This window comes from Danio rerio, chromosome 7, assembly GCF_052040795.2.
Source record: "Danio rerio strain M-AB ecotype USA chromosome 7, GRCz13ab, whole genome shotgun sequence".
In the NCBI taxonomy this organism is placed as follows: Eukaryota; Metazoa; Chordata; class Actinopteri; order Cypriniformes; family Danionidae; genus Danio; species Danio rerio.
This window is the reverse complement of record NC_141027.1, coordinates 70,149,250-70,164,495: the sequence shown is the minus strand read 5'-3', so window position 1 is coordinate 70,164,495 and position 15,246 is coordinate 70,149,250. Positions and strand designations below refer to the sequence as shown.

Below are 15,246 nucleotides of genomic sequence, written 5' to 3'. Positions count from 1 at the left end.
GAATAACCTTCAGGTCGCATCTAGAAAACAACATTCAGATATATTGATTTGCCAATGAAAGGACAGGTTAAGTCATGTCAGTGCTAACGGCTGCCTTATTTAGTGTCAAGATGTCTTCTTCAATTTAATTGGGGTTGAATTAGCTGTGCAAATGCGCCTATATAATGTGATCCAAAAGTAGAAATACCTGTTTGTGTTGTTGTTCTCTGAAAGCAGCGGCTGGGATTGAACAGACTGGGTCAGACCCTGTGTGTGGGATGCGAGTTATAACAAGAGTGGGTCATTTGAAGCAAATCTTACATAACCCTCTTTTCAGCTTCAGAAAACTAAGAGTGAAGTCCTTCTCTTCATGCCTGAGATTTTTTTTTTCTTCTTCCTATGTGAGAATTTATTTTCTCTTAAAAGGTCCTTCGCGATAGATAAAATCTGGTGTGTTAATGCTTGTAAATAAATCTAGTCCATGTTGTGATCCTTTTATGAATGGTTTGCATGTTTCTTATCTTTCAGAATTCCTATGGCAAGTGTTTTAAAGGCATAGTTCACCCAATAATGTAAATTTACTTTATTTCATTGATTTTAAATGTACTATTTACTTTTCCTCAAGTGGTACCAAACAACCTTTTTGAGTTTCTTTACTCTGTTGAACACAAAAGAAGATATTATGAAGAAGGCTACACTGCAAAAAATGCTTTCTTACTTCGATTTTTGTTTTGTTTCTGGTCCAGATATTTAAAATTTTTTATATCAAGAAGCGTTTTCTAGGCAAGCAAAACATATTGTCTTGTTTTTAGAAATAATATGCTAATATTTAATGAGTTTTTCCTTAAAACAAGCAAAATAATCTGCCAGTGGGGTAAGCAAAATCATCTTGTTTTTCCTTTTGACCTAAGATTATTTTACTTACCCCATTGGCAGATTATTTAACTTGTTTTAAGGAAAAACTCGCTTAATTTTGGCATATTATATCTTAAAACAAGACAGTATGTTTTTCTTGTCTAGAAATTTCTGCTTGATTTAAGAGTGTTTAGATATTTGGACAAGAAACAAGACAAAAAATCTTAAGTAAGAAAAGCTTTTTTTTTTTTTTTTTGCAGTGTAAGAAACCTGTAACCATTTACTTCCATGGTTTGAAACACAATACTCCAGAAGTCATTGGTTACCGGTTTTCAGCTTGCTACAAAATATCTCGTTTTGTGTTCAACAAAAGAACGAAACTCAAAGAGGTGAAGAGTCAGTGAATAAAAAACAGAATTTTTGTTTTTGGGTGAACTATGCCTTTAATATATAACTATATAACCCAAAATAAATTTAGATTTAATACATTTAAGATGTGTTTGTATAACTAATCATAGACCCTTTGATTTAGAGAAAAAATGTGGCCTTACTTTATTTCATAATCTAAAGAAAATATCAGTTATTTACCTTTGCTTATGATTCATGTTTTTTCTTTTTTTTCATTTATTTATTTTGTCAAATTGCATTATGGGTTATTGATCTCTGATCAGGGAACAATTGTTGTGGAAAAGTTTAATGTTTTTTTTTTAGTAGTAGTTTGAAATTGAATTAAAACATTGTCTGTTGTCATGTAAATGATGGTACAGAAACTGTTTACTTTTCCTGCTAATGTTTGGTATTACACAACTATGATGTTGTTTTGGTAGCTTAGTGGTTAGCTCTGTTGCCTCACAGCAAGAAGGTCGTGGGTTCGAGTCCCGGCTGGACCAGTTGGTATTTCTGTGTGGAGTTTGCATGTTCTTCCTGTGTTTGCGTGGGTTTTCTCCCTGTACTCCGGATTCCCCCACAGTCCAAAGACATGCGGTATAGGTGAACTGGGTAAACAGAATTGGTCATAATGTCTGAGTGTGTGTAAATGTGAGAATGTTTGGGTGTTTCCCAGTGCTGTAAGGGCATCCGCTGCATAAAACAAATGCTAAAATAGTTGTCTGTTGTCTGTTCATTCCACTGTGGCAATCTCTGATAAATAAGGGACTAAGCTGAAGAAAATTGAATGAATGAATGAATGAATGAATGAATGAATGAATGAATGAGTGAGTTTGTGAAATTTCACAATCTAATTTCGAGAGGAGCATGTGATATGATTGACCACAGCTGGTCTCTTATCTATAATCAATAGTTAGCCAATCGAATTAATCCAAAATCACTATAAGTAGCCTGGCTAAAACTACATCCTTACCTTCGTTTTCTGAAGAAACCCCTCATCCACCCCAACTCCCCCTTTCCTCCTTTACCCGGGTAAGCTCTCGAAAACTACTTGATCTCGTACTCTCCTTAAAGTACAACGGGACGCCTTTTGCTCACGTTCCGTCGACGTTTAACGCCTCACGACTAAATAAAGGGCGCAAATGTAATCGTGGCGTAAAAGCGTCATTTTTAAAGAAACGCCTCATGCTCGTTTTTTTGTTTTTTGTTTTGACGCACCGCATCACCACCTCCTCCAATCAGATTGGCACTTTTGTTCACATGCACAGAGCTGCTGAAGTTACAGTAAACAGCACTTGGAGGCGCTCAATCGCAAAACTGTTAATGCGTGCGCACACTAAAGAAGATGCCCAGAGGCGATATGAACATGGAGCTGCTTATTGCTCTGGTGAACAATAATCATTTCTTTATCGCTAGAGCTGGAGCTGCTACTTGAACCATCCAAGCTTGTTCGAGTTACCAGTAACTTTAACAACAAGCGTGTGAAGTTCCTCTCTTCCTCTTCTTCAGTGTTATAAGTGGGGTTTCAGAAGCTTAAAGTTGTTCAGCTCCATTAAACGTCAATCAGAGATTTTGCATACTCTTCTACTTGACGCCAATGAAAATCGCTTGGGTTTGAATACGAAAAAACATCTCATAAAACGCTGACGATAAACACAAACGAAAAGCATCCTGATGTGTAGGAGCCTTTACATGCTCATCGATGAGGCTGGAGCCATGGGCTCAATTAACTCCGAGCTCAGGGTTCTCTTCTGGGACAGCATGCCAAACCTGCTTTTATTATCGTACAATATCTAAGTGCAAACTCCTGAAGTAATGTTGTTTCAAACTATGAAAAATGTCAGATATTAAATGTCGTAGATAGATTTTAAACATCAAAAGATGTCAAAGCAGAGATTAAGGCCACATAATACAACTCATAAATTGCATGCAATTGCTAATACTGTAAAGATATTTTTAAAGTGTACCAACAAAAAAAAAAAACATTCCACAGACTTACAGAACCCAAACAATCTACAGTTGAAGTCAAAATTATTTGCCCTCCGGAGAATTTTTAATTTTTCTGATATTTCCCATATGATGTTCAACAGAGCAAAGAATTTTTCACAGTACATTCTATAATATATTTTTCTTCTGGAGAAAGTCTTATTTCTTTCATTTCAGCTAAAATAAAAGCAGTTTTTAAATAAAATAAAAAAAAACATAAGGTCAATATTATTTGCCCCCTTAAGCAACTGAACAAACCATTTGGCTAATTACCCTAAATTGCCAGATTAACGTAGTTCAGCCTTTAAATTGCACTTTAAGCTGAATGCTTGTATCTTAAAATATTATTTACCGTCATCATGGCAAAGGTACAAGAAATCAGCTATTAGAAATGAGTTTTTTAAACTATTATGTTTAGAAATGTGTTGGAAAAAAAAACTTTTGTTCGTTTGAAATTGGAAAAGAAATAGTACAGGGAGCAAATAATTCTGACTTAAACTGTATGTAGAAGCAAAATACTATAAAAACTTGGTGAGCAGAAAGAAACAACTCCCAACTATTTGGAATGATTACTGAAGTCCTCATAGTGAATAAAATCAATTTTGACCCAATCGTGTTTGTTTTTCTTTGTTTTCCAGAATAAAATTCCTGGCGTGGGGTTCTTGAAGATCCACGCTCCTTGGGAAGTTCTTTGTCGGGAAGCAGAGTTTATGAAACTAAAAATGCCCACAATAAAGGTATTTGCCCTTTATTTGTATCTGTTTAAATATATGCTTTCTACTCGTATATGATGGATTCTCCTGTGCATACATATGATTTTCAGAAATATGAAGTAAGCCATGGAAACAGCATTGTGGAGAAGGCCAGCAGGTTTATGCAGAAATTCACAGCACCTTTGCAACCTAAAGTTGGGGACCGTCAGATTGAACACGAGAAACACCTCTCATACCCATTCTCACGAGAAAAGCAGCATCTGTAAGTTCAGGATCATTATTTTTACTATTTTTCACATGGGTCGATTTGAATGAAGGATTGCCAATAGATGATTTACTACAAAAATCTTTAAAATGAAGTGCCCTGCTATGCTTCCTATTCTATTTAAGGGTTAGTTACATCCCTCAAAATCGTCTGTAGCGCTTTATTTTTACATGCAATTTGACTTTCAAATTCTCTGTTCGTTACCTCATTTAGTAAATGTATTAGGGCTTCCCTTACCGTAATACACCTAAAACACGGATTGCCGTATACCTCATCAATGTAGCATTGTCTCTTATTTGACAAGTTATGGGTAAGGAGTTGATGCTGTGGGTTTTGTAGATGTGTGATTGCATAACGTCTTTATAGAGTCTTTAAAGAAAGTGTAGGATTAATGGAGTTTCTCCTTAAATGAACTGATTCTGAACTGCCTGAAACAGGTCGTCAGTAATTTCAGCCTTTAGGCCCTGTCACATTGAGCACATTGCAGTATGGTGAGGTGAATCGCAGACAGACTGCATTCACACTGAACATGAAACGCTTCATTGCCTATGGCAAATTCATGAGGAGGTGGTGCTAACCACAAGAATGCTTTTTTTGGCAGTTTGCCCACTACGATACACATCCTGATCTTATCTCTCTTTTTTTTCCCCTTCTCCTAATGTATGCATGTATGCAGTTTGGTTGGTTTTTTTACCTCGTCCACTGCAAAACAGACAACAGTAAATTAAAATTCTGCTCTGTATCAGAAACACAAATGACTTATCATGTTTATTAAATTTAGCATCATATTTTCTGTGGAACTTCTTGCCAAATAATAGAAACTGAGCTACCAGTACGGTGACTCAGTGGCGCAGTTGGTGGTGCTGTCACCTCACAGCAAGAAGGTCGCTGATTTGAGCCTCGGCTGGATCAGTTGGCATTTCTGTGTGGAGTTTGCATGTTCTCCCTGGTGCTTCGGTTTCCCCCCACAGTCCAAAGACATGCAGCACAGGGGAATTGAGTTGGCTAATTTGTCCGTAGTGTATAAGTGTGAATGAGTGTGTATGGATGTTTCCCAGAGATGGGTTGCAGCTAGAAGTGCATCCGCTTTGTAAAACGTGTGCTGGATAAGTTGGCGGTTCATTTCGCTGTGGCAATAAAGGGACTAAGCTGAAAAGAAAATGAATGAATGAATAAATGAATGAGCTACCAGGACATTGTACGCTATTTAACGGATTTATTTATCTATGTAATAAGTATTGAACACATCATGTTTTTTTCCTGGTAATAATAGTTTTAAGGTTGCTGTTGGCATGGAATTGAGCCAGATTTTGGTAAAAAAAAAAAAAAACAATACAAACGTAAAACAAAACAAAATAACTAAATCTGATAAATGAGTTATGTGTAACAACAATGGAATGGAGAAAGTACTGAACTACTAAAACGTATTTCATACTTTATATTAAAGGCTTTTTTGGTGACGGCAGCTTAAAGACGGCTCTCAAATGGAGAATGAAGTCACATGTGTTGCTCAGGTGTGAGTTTTTCACTGACTTCAACAGAGCGTCAAAATCATGATGGTTCTGTTGGTCTCAAATCTGATTTTTATTTTGTGTTTTCTATTGGATTCAAGTCAGGTGTTTGACTGGGCCATTCTACAGCTTGATTTTCGTTCTCTGAAAGCATTTGAGAGTTTCTCTGCCTGTATTTTGGATCATTGTCTTGCTGAAATGTCCACCCTGGTTTAATCTTCATCATCCTGATAATGTAGATCAGGGGTCACCAATCTCGTTTGTGGAGGTCCAGTGCCCTGCAGGGTTTACCTCCAACTTGCGTCAACACACCAGCCTTGGTGTTTTAGTTATACCTAGTAAGACCTTGATTAGCTTGTTGAGGTGTGTTTTAATTAGGGTTAGAGCTAAAATCTGCAGGACTCCGAACCTACAGGAGCAAGTTTGGTGATCCCTGATGGAGATGTTGGACTGAAGCAGCTGATATTCATTTGCCATGACAACGGGCAAAGGGTTACTGAAGAACTACTAAAAGATTTCAGCTGCTCTCTGGGCTTTCAGTGCTCCTTTTCAGAATCTCCCTTTCTTTATGTGTTTAACAAATTTTCCCTGCATCATTTCATTTTATTACACATACCTTAATTTATAAACTAATTGGTTTTCTTTGAATATATGGATTTCTTTGGTTGTTACCAACATCCGGGAAAATTTTCAAGTCAACTGCACCTTTGTAAAAATAATGATATGTTCAATACTTATTTTCCTAGCTGTATATATTCCCCTTTACAACCACTAAATAAATCATTAAAAGACATTGTGCACTGTACCAGACACTTTGTTGCACGTTTCAGATGACAAATCCACTAGAGGGTGCTGTCTACATTTTTGCGAATCTGAAATGCATTATTCATGGTATGTCTGGATGTACATTTCACATACATGAGAAAACAGGGCTTGTTGTACAAATCACCTAGTGAACAACTAGGTAAAGCCGAACTAATGGTGTTTTCAAAAGCAAACATAAAAAATGGAGAGAAAAAGTTGTCCATATTGAGGTAGATGGTGAGGCAAATGCATTCGAATACGATTGTAGACCACGTTAATTTGTTTTGTGGTATTTATTTGGTAAAACCGCACATAAACTTTTATTTGTTGATAATATGTCCTTGTAAATAGTAAAAAGGAACAAATGTTGCTGACATCAAACTGTCCCATAGCATTTATTTGACATACTTTATATATATAAAAAAGTTTATGTACTTTTTTTTTGCAGTGTCACAATGCAGGTTGAATTGCTTACTGTAGAGTTCCAGCATTAAAATTTAAGGAGCAAAGATCAAGCCTCAAAATTAAATTTGAAAGAGTAAAAGGGCAAAAAAAAGTGGGGGTTTTAACATATTTGCATTTTTACCATTTTATGGTCTTCATTTGCTACCCGTAAACAGTAACTTCTTTATTTGACAAATATTCAAACAGTTATTCATAATTCAAGTGTATTCAATTCAAAGTTTGGTTTGTGCTTTTATAGCTTCAAAAATGTTGACATGCACTACGTTACAAAAGTCTTGTCTTTGATCCCAGTTGTAAGAGCAATAAATATTAGCTTGCCCTTAAGTTGATTATTTGGAAAAGTGACAGAAGGTTTTCTGCTGAATCATTTGTTGAATTGCGTCCCAATCAACACAAATACTGCAGAAGATCTATTGGGACCCGCATGGACCCAAGATTCTCAGAGAAATTAGTCAAGTTTGGTGAAGGAAAAATCATGGTTTGGGGTTATATTCAGTATGGGGGCGTGTGAGAAATCTGCAGAGTGGACGGCAACATCAACAGCCTGAGGTATTACGACATTTGTGCTGCCCATTGCATTACAAACCACATGAGAGGGCAAATTCTTCAGCAGGATAGCGCTACTTCAGCATCTACATCAAAGTTCCTAAAAGCAAAGAAGGTCAATGTGCTCCAGGATTGGCCAGCCCAGTCACCAGACATGAACACTATTGAACATGTCTGGGGTAAGAGGGAGGAGGCATTGAAGATGAATCCAAAGAATCTTGATGAACTCTGTGAGTCCTCCAAGAACGCTTTCTTTGTCATTCCAGATGACTTTATTAATAAGTTATTTGAGTCATTGCAGAGATGTATGGATGCAGTCTTCCAAGCTCATGGGAGTCATACACAATATTAATTTTGTTTCCACTGCACCATGACTTTATATTCTATACTGGACATTATTTCTGTTAAGTGACAAGCAAAGTCAGACCTCACTGTCCTAATAAAATAATTAAAAATCAAGGAAGATCACATTGTATTTTGGTAAAATAAGCATAATCTAGAGGCCTTTGCCTTTTATATAAGACACTTCTGACACCAAATGATCAACTAGATTATTATTTGTTATTCCTAAAAATTGGATAGGCAGCAAGACTTTTGTCAGGTTCTAGTGTATATAATTGATATAATTCCTATTTCTGTCGCATACACAGTAGGCAGCAAGCCAGTCACTAATGAGACTGCGCCAATCAGTTAAGGGAGTTTAAATAGACCATAATTGAACGAATCATTTCAGACAAAAGAAAAATATGTATGATTTTTTGACCTTGTATGAATGTAAAATCATTGTAGGTTTAAAAGGAACAACTTAGCATACCGGGGCACTTCACAAAGGCACAATTGTTATGAATGTTCACATTTTTGGTCACGCTGAATTTGTGATATATGAAGGATTGTCATCATTCCTCAAAAAGGCAATATAATATTAAAGCTTCTTACAGCCTTATGCTATGATATTGCCTGTGAAATTGAATGGGGAGGCACAAAACAGTGTGTGAAATAACCCTTAGTCTCTTTTCACAGCTTTGATTTATCAGACAGGAATTCCTTCTTCGACAGCAAAACCAGGAGCTCAATAGTAAGTACCAGTCTCTTTAGAAAAGTGTTTTGCCTATATCCTACCATGGACGATTTAATGATGTCATTTATCCCTTGATTTGATTACCAAAAGGCCTTTGTGCCTCCACACCAAAATGTCACTGACGTCAAAGTTGTTCTTTTCCTGGACAATAATTGTAGTCACTTGTTCTGTCAGCTGCCTCTTACAATGCCTTTCAACTGCAAATTGTTTTCAGCAGCATATTTCTGCTATTTCAGTTCTCCTAATGCTATCAAAAATACTTTCCTTACTTTTTTTGTCTTGTTTATAGTCCTGTTTATGTCTCGAAATTCCTAAATCAAGAAGCATTTTAGACAAGCAAAACATATTACACTACTCGCAATAAGGGATATTGTAAAAGACTCAGTGGATGTCATATATCTGGTGTCTGTTTTGGGATAGGGAAGCAATTGCATTGGGATGATAGACGCACTTCACTTTGTTGTTCACTTATTGTGTACAGGTGTGCCTTATATTGGGGCCAATACCAAAAGACAACCCTTTTCAATGTAGTATTGTCAGTAAAGCTGCGATCACACTGGGCTTTTCCTTCTATAGACTTCCATTCATACGCACGCGAATGCGTCAGACCGGAAACGCGGGGTCATGCGTCAAGTTTCGCAGGTTGCTGCGGTTCAAAGTTCAAGCTTGGTGAACTCTGACCTGCGAAATTGCATCACTAGACTACGTGAGACCAATCGAGGATCAAAACATGACCTCTCTGGACAGAAATTTAAAATATGGAGCAATCGCTTGCTTTTTTAAATATTTAATAAGCTTGTTTAATCTTGCCCCTTCGCGGCGCCACGCGACAATCACATGCTCAAACTCTAATGTGACCGCAGCTTTAGTCATTCCAAGTTCGTCATTCAAACATCCATGAACACACAACATCACTTAATGGGTGAGCAACACCACCTGGCCAAGGTGCACCTTCAGGTTGGTGACAGGTATAGTCGGATGTTGCTTGTGAACTTGGTGTTTCTCAAAGTGTCGACAGCAGACTTGCATCGAGGCACAGAACTTCTGGCAGAGTTATGACAGACCCAAGACCTAATCCCTCCATTCCGCAACAGTGAGCAGTAGGACCTATGCACAACTGCCACACAGCTGTAGGTTCATTTAAGAGATGTGAGGGGTACTAGGGTTTCCAGACAAACCATTCGCAACAGCTCCACCGCTTTATCTTGAATGCCAGATAATCGTTGTGGATGACTCCACTGACACCAAGACACCGCTGCAAATATTTCAGTGGGCACAAGTCCATGTGACCTGTGGTCTACCGTTCTGTTCATGAGTGTCTGGTCACCATGCACAGCAATGATTGTCGTCAGCGTTGCTGGAGAAGGCGATGTGAGCGATACGCTGTGGTCAGCATGGTGTCCATGGTTTGCTCATGTGGAGGAGGTGCAACAATCTTAGCAGGCATCATCAGTCAGTGCAAACCAGATTTAGTTATTGTAGATTGCTCAGTCACTTCTGGTTCTTACCTCAGAGACATTACAGAACCCATCATGATCCCCCAATTCCTCCTGCACACCCCCAACTTTCTGTTCAAGATAATGCTCCAGCACACCGTGGCTGAATTGTCACAGCTCGACTTCAGGAAGTTGGGGTACATCATATGGTATGGCCATCAATGTCCCCTGACCTGAAGCCTATAGAGCTCATCTAGGACTAGTTGAAGCAAAGGCTGGATGACTGTACACCATCCCCTTATGACCTGGCAAAACTGTGTGTAGCACTTGTGGAGGAGTGGAACGCATTGCCTCAGAACAACATCAGGAGGATAGTGAGGATCATGAGACATTGTGGCAAATGGTGGAAACACTCGCTACTGACATGGTCAGTTTTTGTTATTTGGGGCTATCCTTGTTATTGTATACATTTTTGAGATAATAAGTGTTAAACTATGAAAATGGTGTTTTTACATATATTACTCTTAATATCTAAGGACACTTTTATTTATTTATTTAAAATTCAGAGCAAATAGGAAAAGCACTCATGTAAATAACATTATCCCTAGCCCATTGTGAGTAGTGTAAATGAGTGCTTTTTCTATTTGCTCAGAATTTTAATGAAATAAGTTAAAGTAATAATAATGTATGAGAAGAAACACCATTTTCATTAGTTTAATATTTATCACCCCAAAAATGTAGACAATTACATCGATAATCATAATTAACAAAAATTGACAATGTCAATAACAGGTGTTTCTACCATTTGCCGCAATGTCTCATGCTCCTCACTGTCCTCATGACGTTGTTCTGAAGCAACGCGTTCCACTCTTCCACAAGTGCTACACGCAGTTCTGCCAGGTCACATGGGGATGGGTTCCGGTCATCCAGGCTCTGCTTTAGCTGGTCCAAGACTCGCTCTATGGGAGATCAGGGGACATTGATAGCTTAAACTGCTTTTGTTTGGTCAGAATTAACGTGCTGGAAAATGCCAATGGAACAACAAACCAGCAGACACAAAAATGTGGCTTTCGACTATGGAGGGGAGACTGCGCTGGCTGATTGTATCCTTGGTCGTAGTATACTTTATAGTTTGTATACATCACATTAGACAAACTATACATTGAGAATGAAGCGCGGCTGCAACCTGAAAACAATGTTTTGATGCATTACAAACGGCGAAGGCGCATCGCAAGTCACTTCAGGAGGAGGCGTATTTAAGCTAAACTGCGACATGGTCCTCTTCCGGAAATATTACCAATGATCCATCAGGTAATGTTTTTCCTTCTCTCTCTCTGTTTAAAATTGTTGGTTGTGCGCTGTCTACAAATATTTTTCCTCCACATCCCATAATGCACAGCACATTGGACTACAGCAGCTGGATTAGTCCAAAAAGGTGCAGTACTTGTTGCGATCGGGTCAGTTTTTGTTCAGATCATGTTCTCACTACAAATGAATCATTCCAAGGTTTGTTTGAAAGCGTAGCGAGACCACCTCTTCAAGAAGGTCTCAATGCCCTTTTTTGGTCTTCTTTTGGTGTGCACTCGAGTGCGATTGCTACATTTACACCTGCCCAAAGAAACCACACCAAGAGGGAAAGTGAACTCTAGTGCGATTCAACCGAAGTAAATAAGGCAGGCGTGAAAACACCCTAAAGGCCCGTGCACACCGAGACGTTTTTTTGATAGCATTTTCCATCAACATTTAAGGCCTTGTGACTAAATAAAGGACGTCAATGTGATCATGCACATCAACGTGCAAAATGGCAGACATAAAAGTGTCATTTTTTAGAAAACGGCCCATTCTCGATATGAACGTGGAGCTGCTTATTGCTCTGGTGAACAATAATAATTTCTTCATCACTAGAGCTGGAGCTGCTACTTGAACCATTGTCTTCTTCTTTGTTACAAGCGGGTGTCAGAAGCTTAAAGTTCTATAGCGCCATCAAGAAGTGATTTTGCATACTCTTCTGCTCGACGCTAGTTAAAGGGCCATGACACCCCCCACTTTTGGTTAAAGTCTACTTCAGAATTTTTTCAAAAGATGCATGATTAATGGGCGTGGAGCTCCGCGAGCATAGAGCAGGAGTGGGCGTGGCCAGCAGGGGAGAGAACAACTGCGTTTGACAGTTAGCTCACAAAACGAGACACAAACCGTGAGGAGAGGCATGAGTTTATAGTTCACAAAATTAAAATGCAAAGAAATAAACAGTAATTTAATGCCCTGCTACATTTGTTATTTGTAATTTCATATACAGACAACCACAATTTATATCATTATAAAGATAATCGTGTTCATATAAACACTATAAATGAGGACTTCTCCCTCAGTCCCCGGATCTGAATCACAGATCTAAATGCAGACTCAGTGGAGCAGGTCTCCTGACCTTTCTATTTTAACCATTAGTCCCGCTGGTAATCTGGAGGATTTAGGCAAACACAGCAGCACGGCGATGTGTCTGAATGTGAATGAACTCCTGATACAAGACAACATCCGCCATTCTTCAATTCTCGTGCTGCTCTCCCGACAAAAATGCTAGCAGCACACACACAGCTTTGCTGTATGATCGGCCCTGACAGGATCGCGGGGAAAAACATGCAACCAACCCCGTGGATCATGGAAACAAACACATACGAGCCTTCATAAACGGCTACTGCGTGCCCGTGGGTCCGTATCTCACAGCTTGAGCTTGGCACTGGTCTGGTCTGGCAGGTCTGCGTCTGCCTTGCCTTCGGAAGCGCGTGCTGTCATGCTCTCATGAATAATTAAGCAGCCGGCTCTTCTCATAGGATAAGGAAACTCTGCTTTGAATAATAATGAGAAACTGACGCGTCATCATTGCACTTGCGGTACTTCGCTATGTCGCCGATTTTGATCCCTCCGCAAAAATCATTTTAAACCCGGAAGCTGAAATTAGCTGACAAAAGCTCAAAATTATTCAGTTTTCCCCACAATTAAAGCTGACAGTTGCTAACATTGTCTTAACTGATGCTCAACACACACAAATCTGTTAATATTTTTAAAAAAAAGTTCTCCAGGGTGACCTGAACCTTTAAAATCGAGTGGGTTTGAATCCAGAAAAACATCTTGAAAAACGCTGACGATATAGTAAACTAAAAGCATCCCGGTGTTTACGAGCCTTAAGACACACCAGGTTCACAAGCAACATCTAACTGCCTACCACCAACCCGAAGATGTGCCATGGCCAGGTGGCGCTGCGTATTCGTTAAGTGACCTTGTGTGTTCATGGCTGTTTAAATGATAAACTTGGAATGGCTTACTGACAATAATAGTTTTTTATACCCAAAGAATGTTTGATGCAACGTTTAAAAGGGTTGTCTTTTGGTATTGACCCCAATATAAGGCACACCTGTACACAATGAGACCATTACATGGAAAACACAAAACAAAGTGCGTCTATCACCCCAATACAATTGCCTCCCTATAACAAAAAAATCCGAAGTGAAACAAACACTGTATGTATGACATCCACTGAGTCTCTCACAATATCCCAAACTTACTGTGTGTATATAGTTTTCAGAAATAATGTATTGTTTTTTTCTGTAAAAAAAAATCTAAATAATCTTGTTTTTGATTTGAAATTGGCAGATTATTTAGCTTGTTTTAAGGAAAAACTCACTTCATTTTGACCATGTGTCTGAAAATAAGACAATATGCTTCTTGATACAATAATTTTAAGATATTTTGACTAGAAACAAGACAAAAAACTGTATGTAAGACAGGCAATTTTGCAGATCTTTGGTTGCATTTTGCCATTGAGGTTACAAGTTTAGGGTCAGGAATAGTATTTTTAATCATCTTCACTTGAGATCATCATTATTAATCTATTAATACTCATTAACAGGTGTATGAGATTTTAAAGCGAACAAAATGCACACGGGCGAAGTATATCATGGGTAAGTTTCATCTTGTTACATTTGCCATGCAAACTAATACATAATTGACCTGAAACTCCATCAATCATGTTGTTTGGTTGCATTTTATTTATCGGTGTCCTTGTTCCATGCACTAACTCTGACATGAGGAAGTCATGGCGGTGGCTAAACAAACTAAGGATTATGGGATAGAGTTTCTAGTTTACAGAACCAAACAAGTATGATCAGGCTTTGTTGAGACAATGTTTGTTATCATCATCAACTTTCTATTAAAACTCAGGCTTTGATCCTGAGTTCATGAAGTGTGTGCAAGTGATGGTGGGACATTAGTAGCAAATAGTCAGCCATAACATAAAGATACTGTGATTCTGACTTCTCACAAAGGAGTTGGCATAATATACAGGAAAATTTTTAAAAGGCCAAAAAAATTAAGTCTGTGTGAAATCAAAATTAATCCATGCAAGTTAATCCACTGAGAAAAAAAAAGTGTTTTGGTAATCTATAATCACAGTTTGCTTCCACAATTGGAGTAGCGGTCTTTCTCTGTTAATGTGAGTTTGACGGCTTCATACACAATATTCTTAACCACGCCCCTCCTTTATAGTTAGCTATGATGGAATGATGAGCAAAAAGAAAGCCCCGCCCCCTACTCAATATTATGTTTCAGTTGACAGTACGTCAACATACTACGGAACCCCGGAAGGGACGTAGTGGAGGAGAAAAAAATTGGCTGGGTGAAAAAAAAAATGGGTGAAAGAAAAAAATGGGTGGGAGGAAAATACATATTTCTAAGTTTTTGCAAAGAGTTCTCTCGCAAAGTTTTGCGTTCCCTCGCGAAGTTGTTTTGCGTTACCTCGCGAAGTTGTTTTGCGTTCCCTCGCAAAGTTTTGCGTTATCTCGCAAAGATGTTTTGCGTTCCCTCGCAAAGATGTTTTGCGTTCTCTCGCAAAGTTTTGCGTTCTCTCGCAAAACTGTTTCTCCACAAACACTTCCTGTTCACTTCACTCATGTAAACCCTCCCGTTTTTGCTGAAATTCTCCCATATTTTACCATTCTACCCCACTTTCTTTACATTACTGTGCGCTGATCGTCGCCTTTCACTTTGCAACCAGTGAATCCATGTATAAACGCTGACTGACAGACGCGCTTCGTACAATAAACTGATCCCAGATCAGCGTGTGTACGCGCCATTTAAAGGGACACTTCTGTTATCAAACAAGTGAGCAGCAAATGAATCTCATGTTTTGTTTAGTTTGATAACAGAGGTGTCTCTGTAAGAATGCACA

The 15,246-nt window shown here is 38.5% G+C and overlaps 1 protein-coding gene and 1 long non-coding RNA gene across 26 annotated transcripts in view; one reads left to right on the top strand and one right to left on the bottom strand.

The window, feature by feature from the left end:
• LOC147843266 (uncharacterized) overlaps positions 1-15,246 on the bottom strand; it is a 424,811-nt gene that overhangs the window by 187,940 nt on the left and 221,625 nt on the right. The gene's annotated exons all lie outside the window — the stretch shown is intronic.
• The window catches only part of ano1a (anoctamin 1, calcium activated chloride channel a), a 370,388-nt gene that overhangs the window by 279,508 nt on the left and 75,634 nt on the right, over positions 1-15,246 (top strand). For all 25 annotated transcript variants that reach the window (XR_015494666.1, XR_015494670.1, XR_015494661.1 and 22 more), the window contains 4 exon segments: positions 3,846-3,944; positions 4,031-4,182; positions 8,532-8,586; positions 13,930-13,981. Coding sequence is in view for 14 of the 25 variants with exons in the window: in XM_087259077.1 (XP_087115203.1) it covers positions 3,846-3,944; positions 4,031-4,182; positions 8,532-8,586; positions 13,930-13,981 (358 nt within the window). In the remaining 11 variants the exon portion in view is untranslated.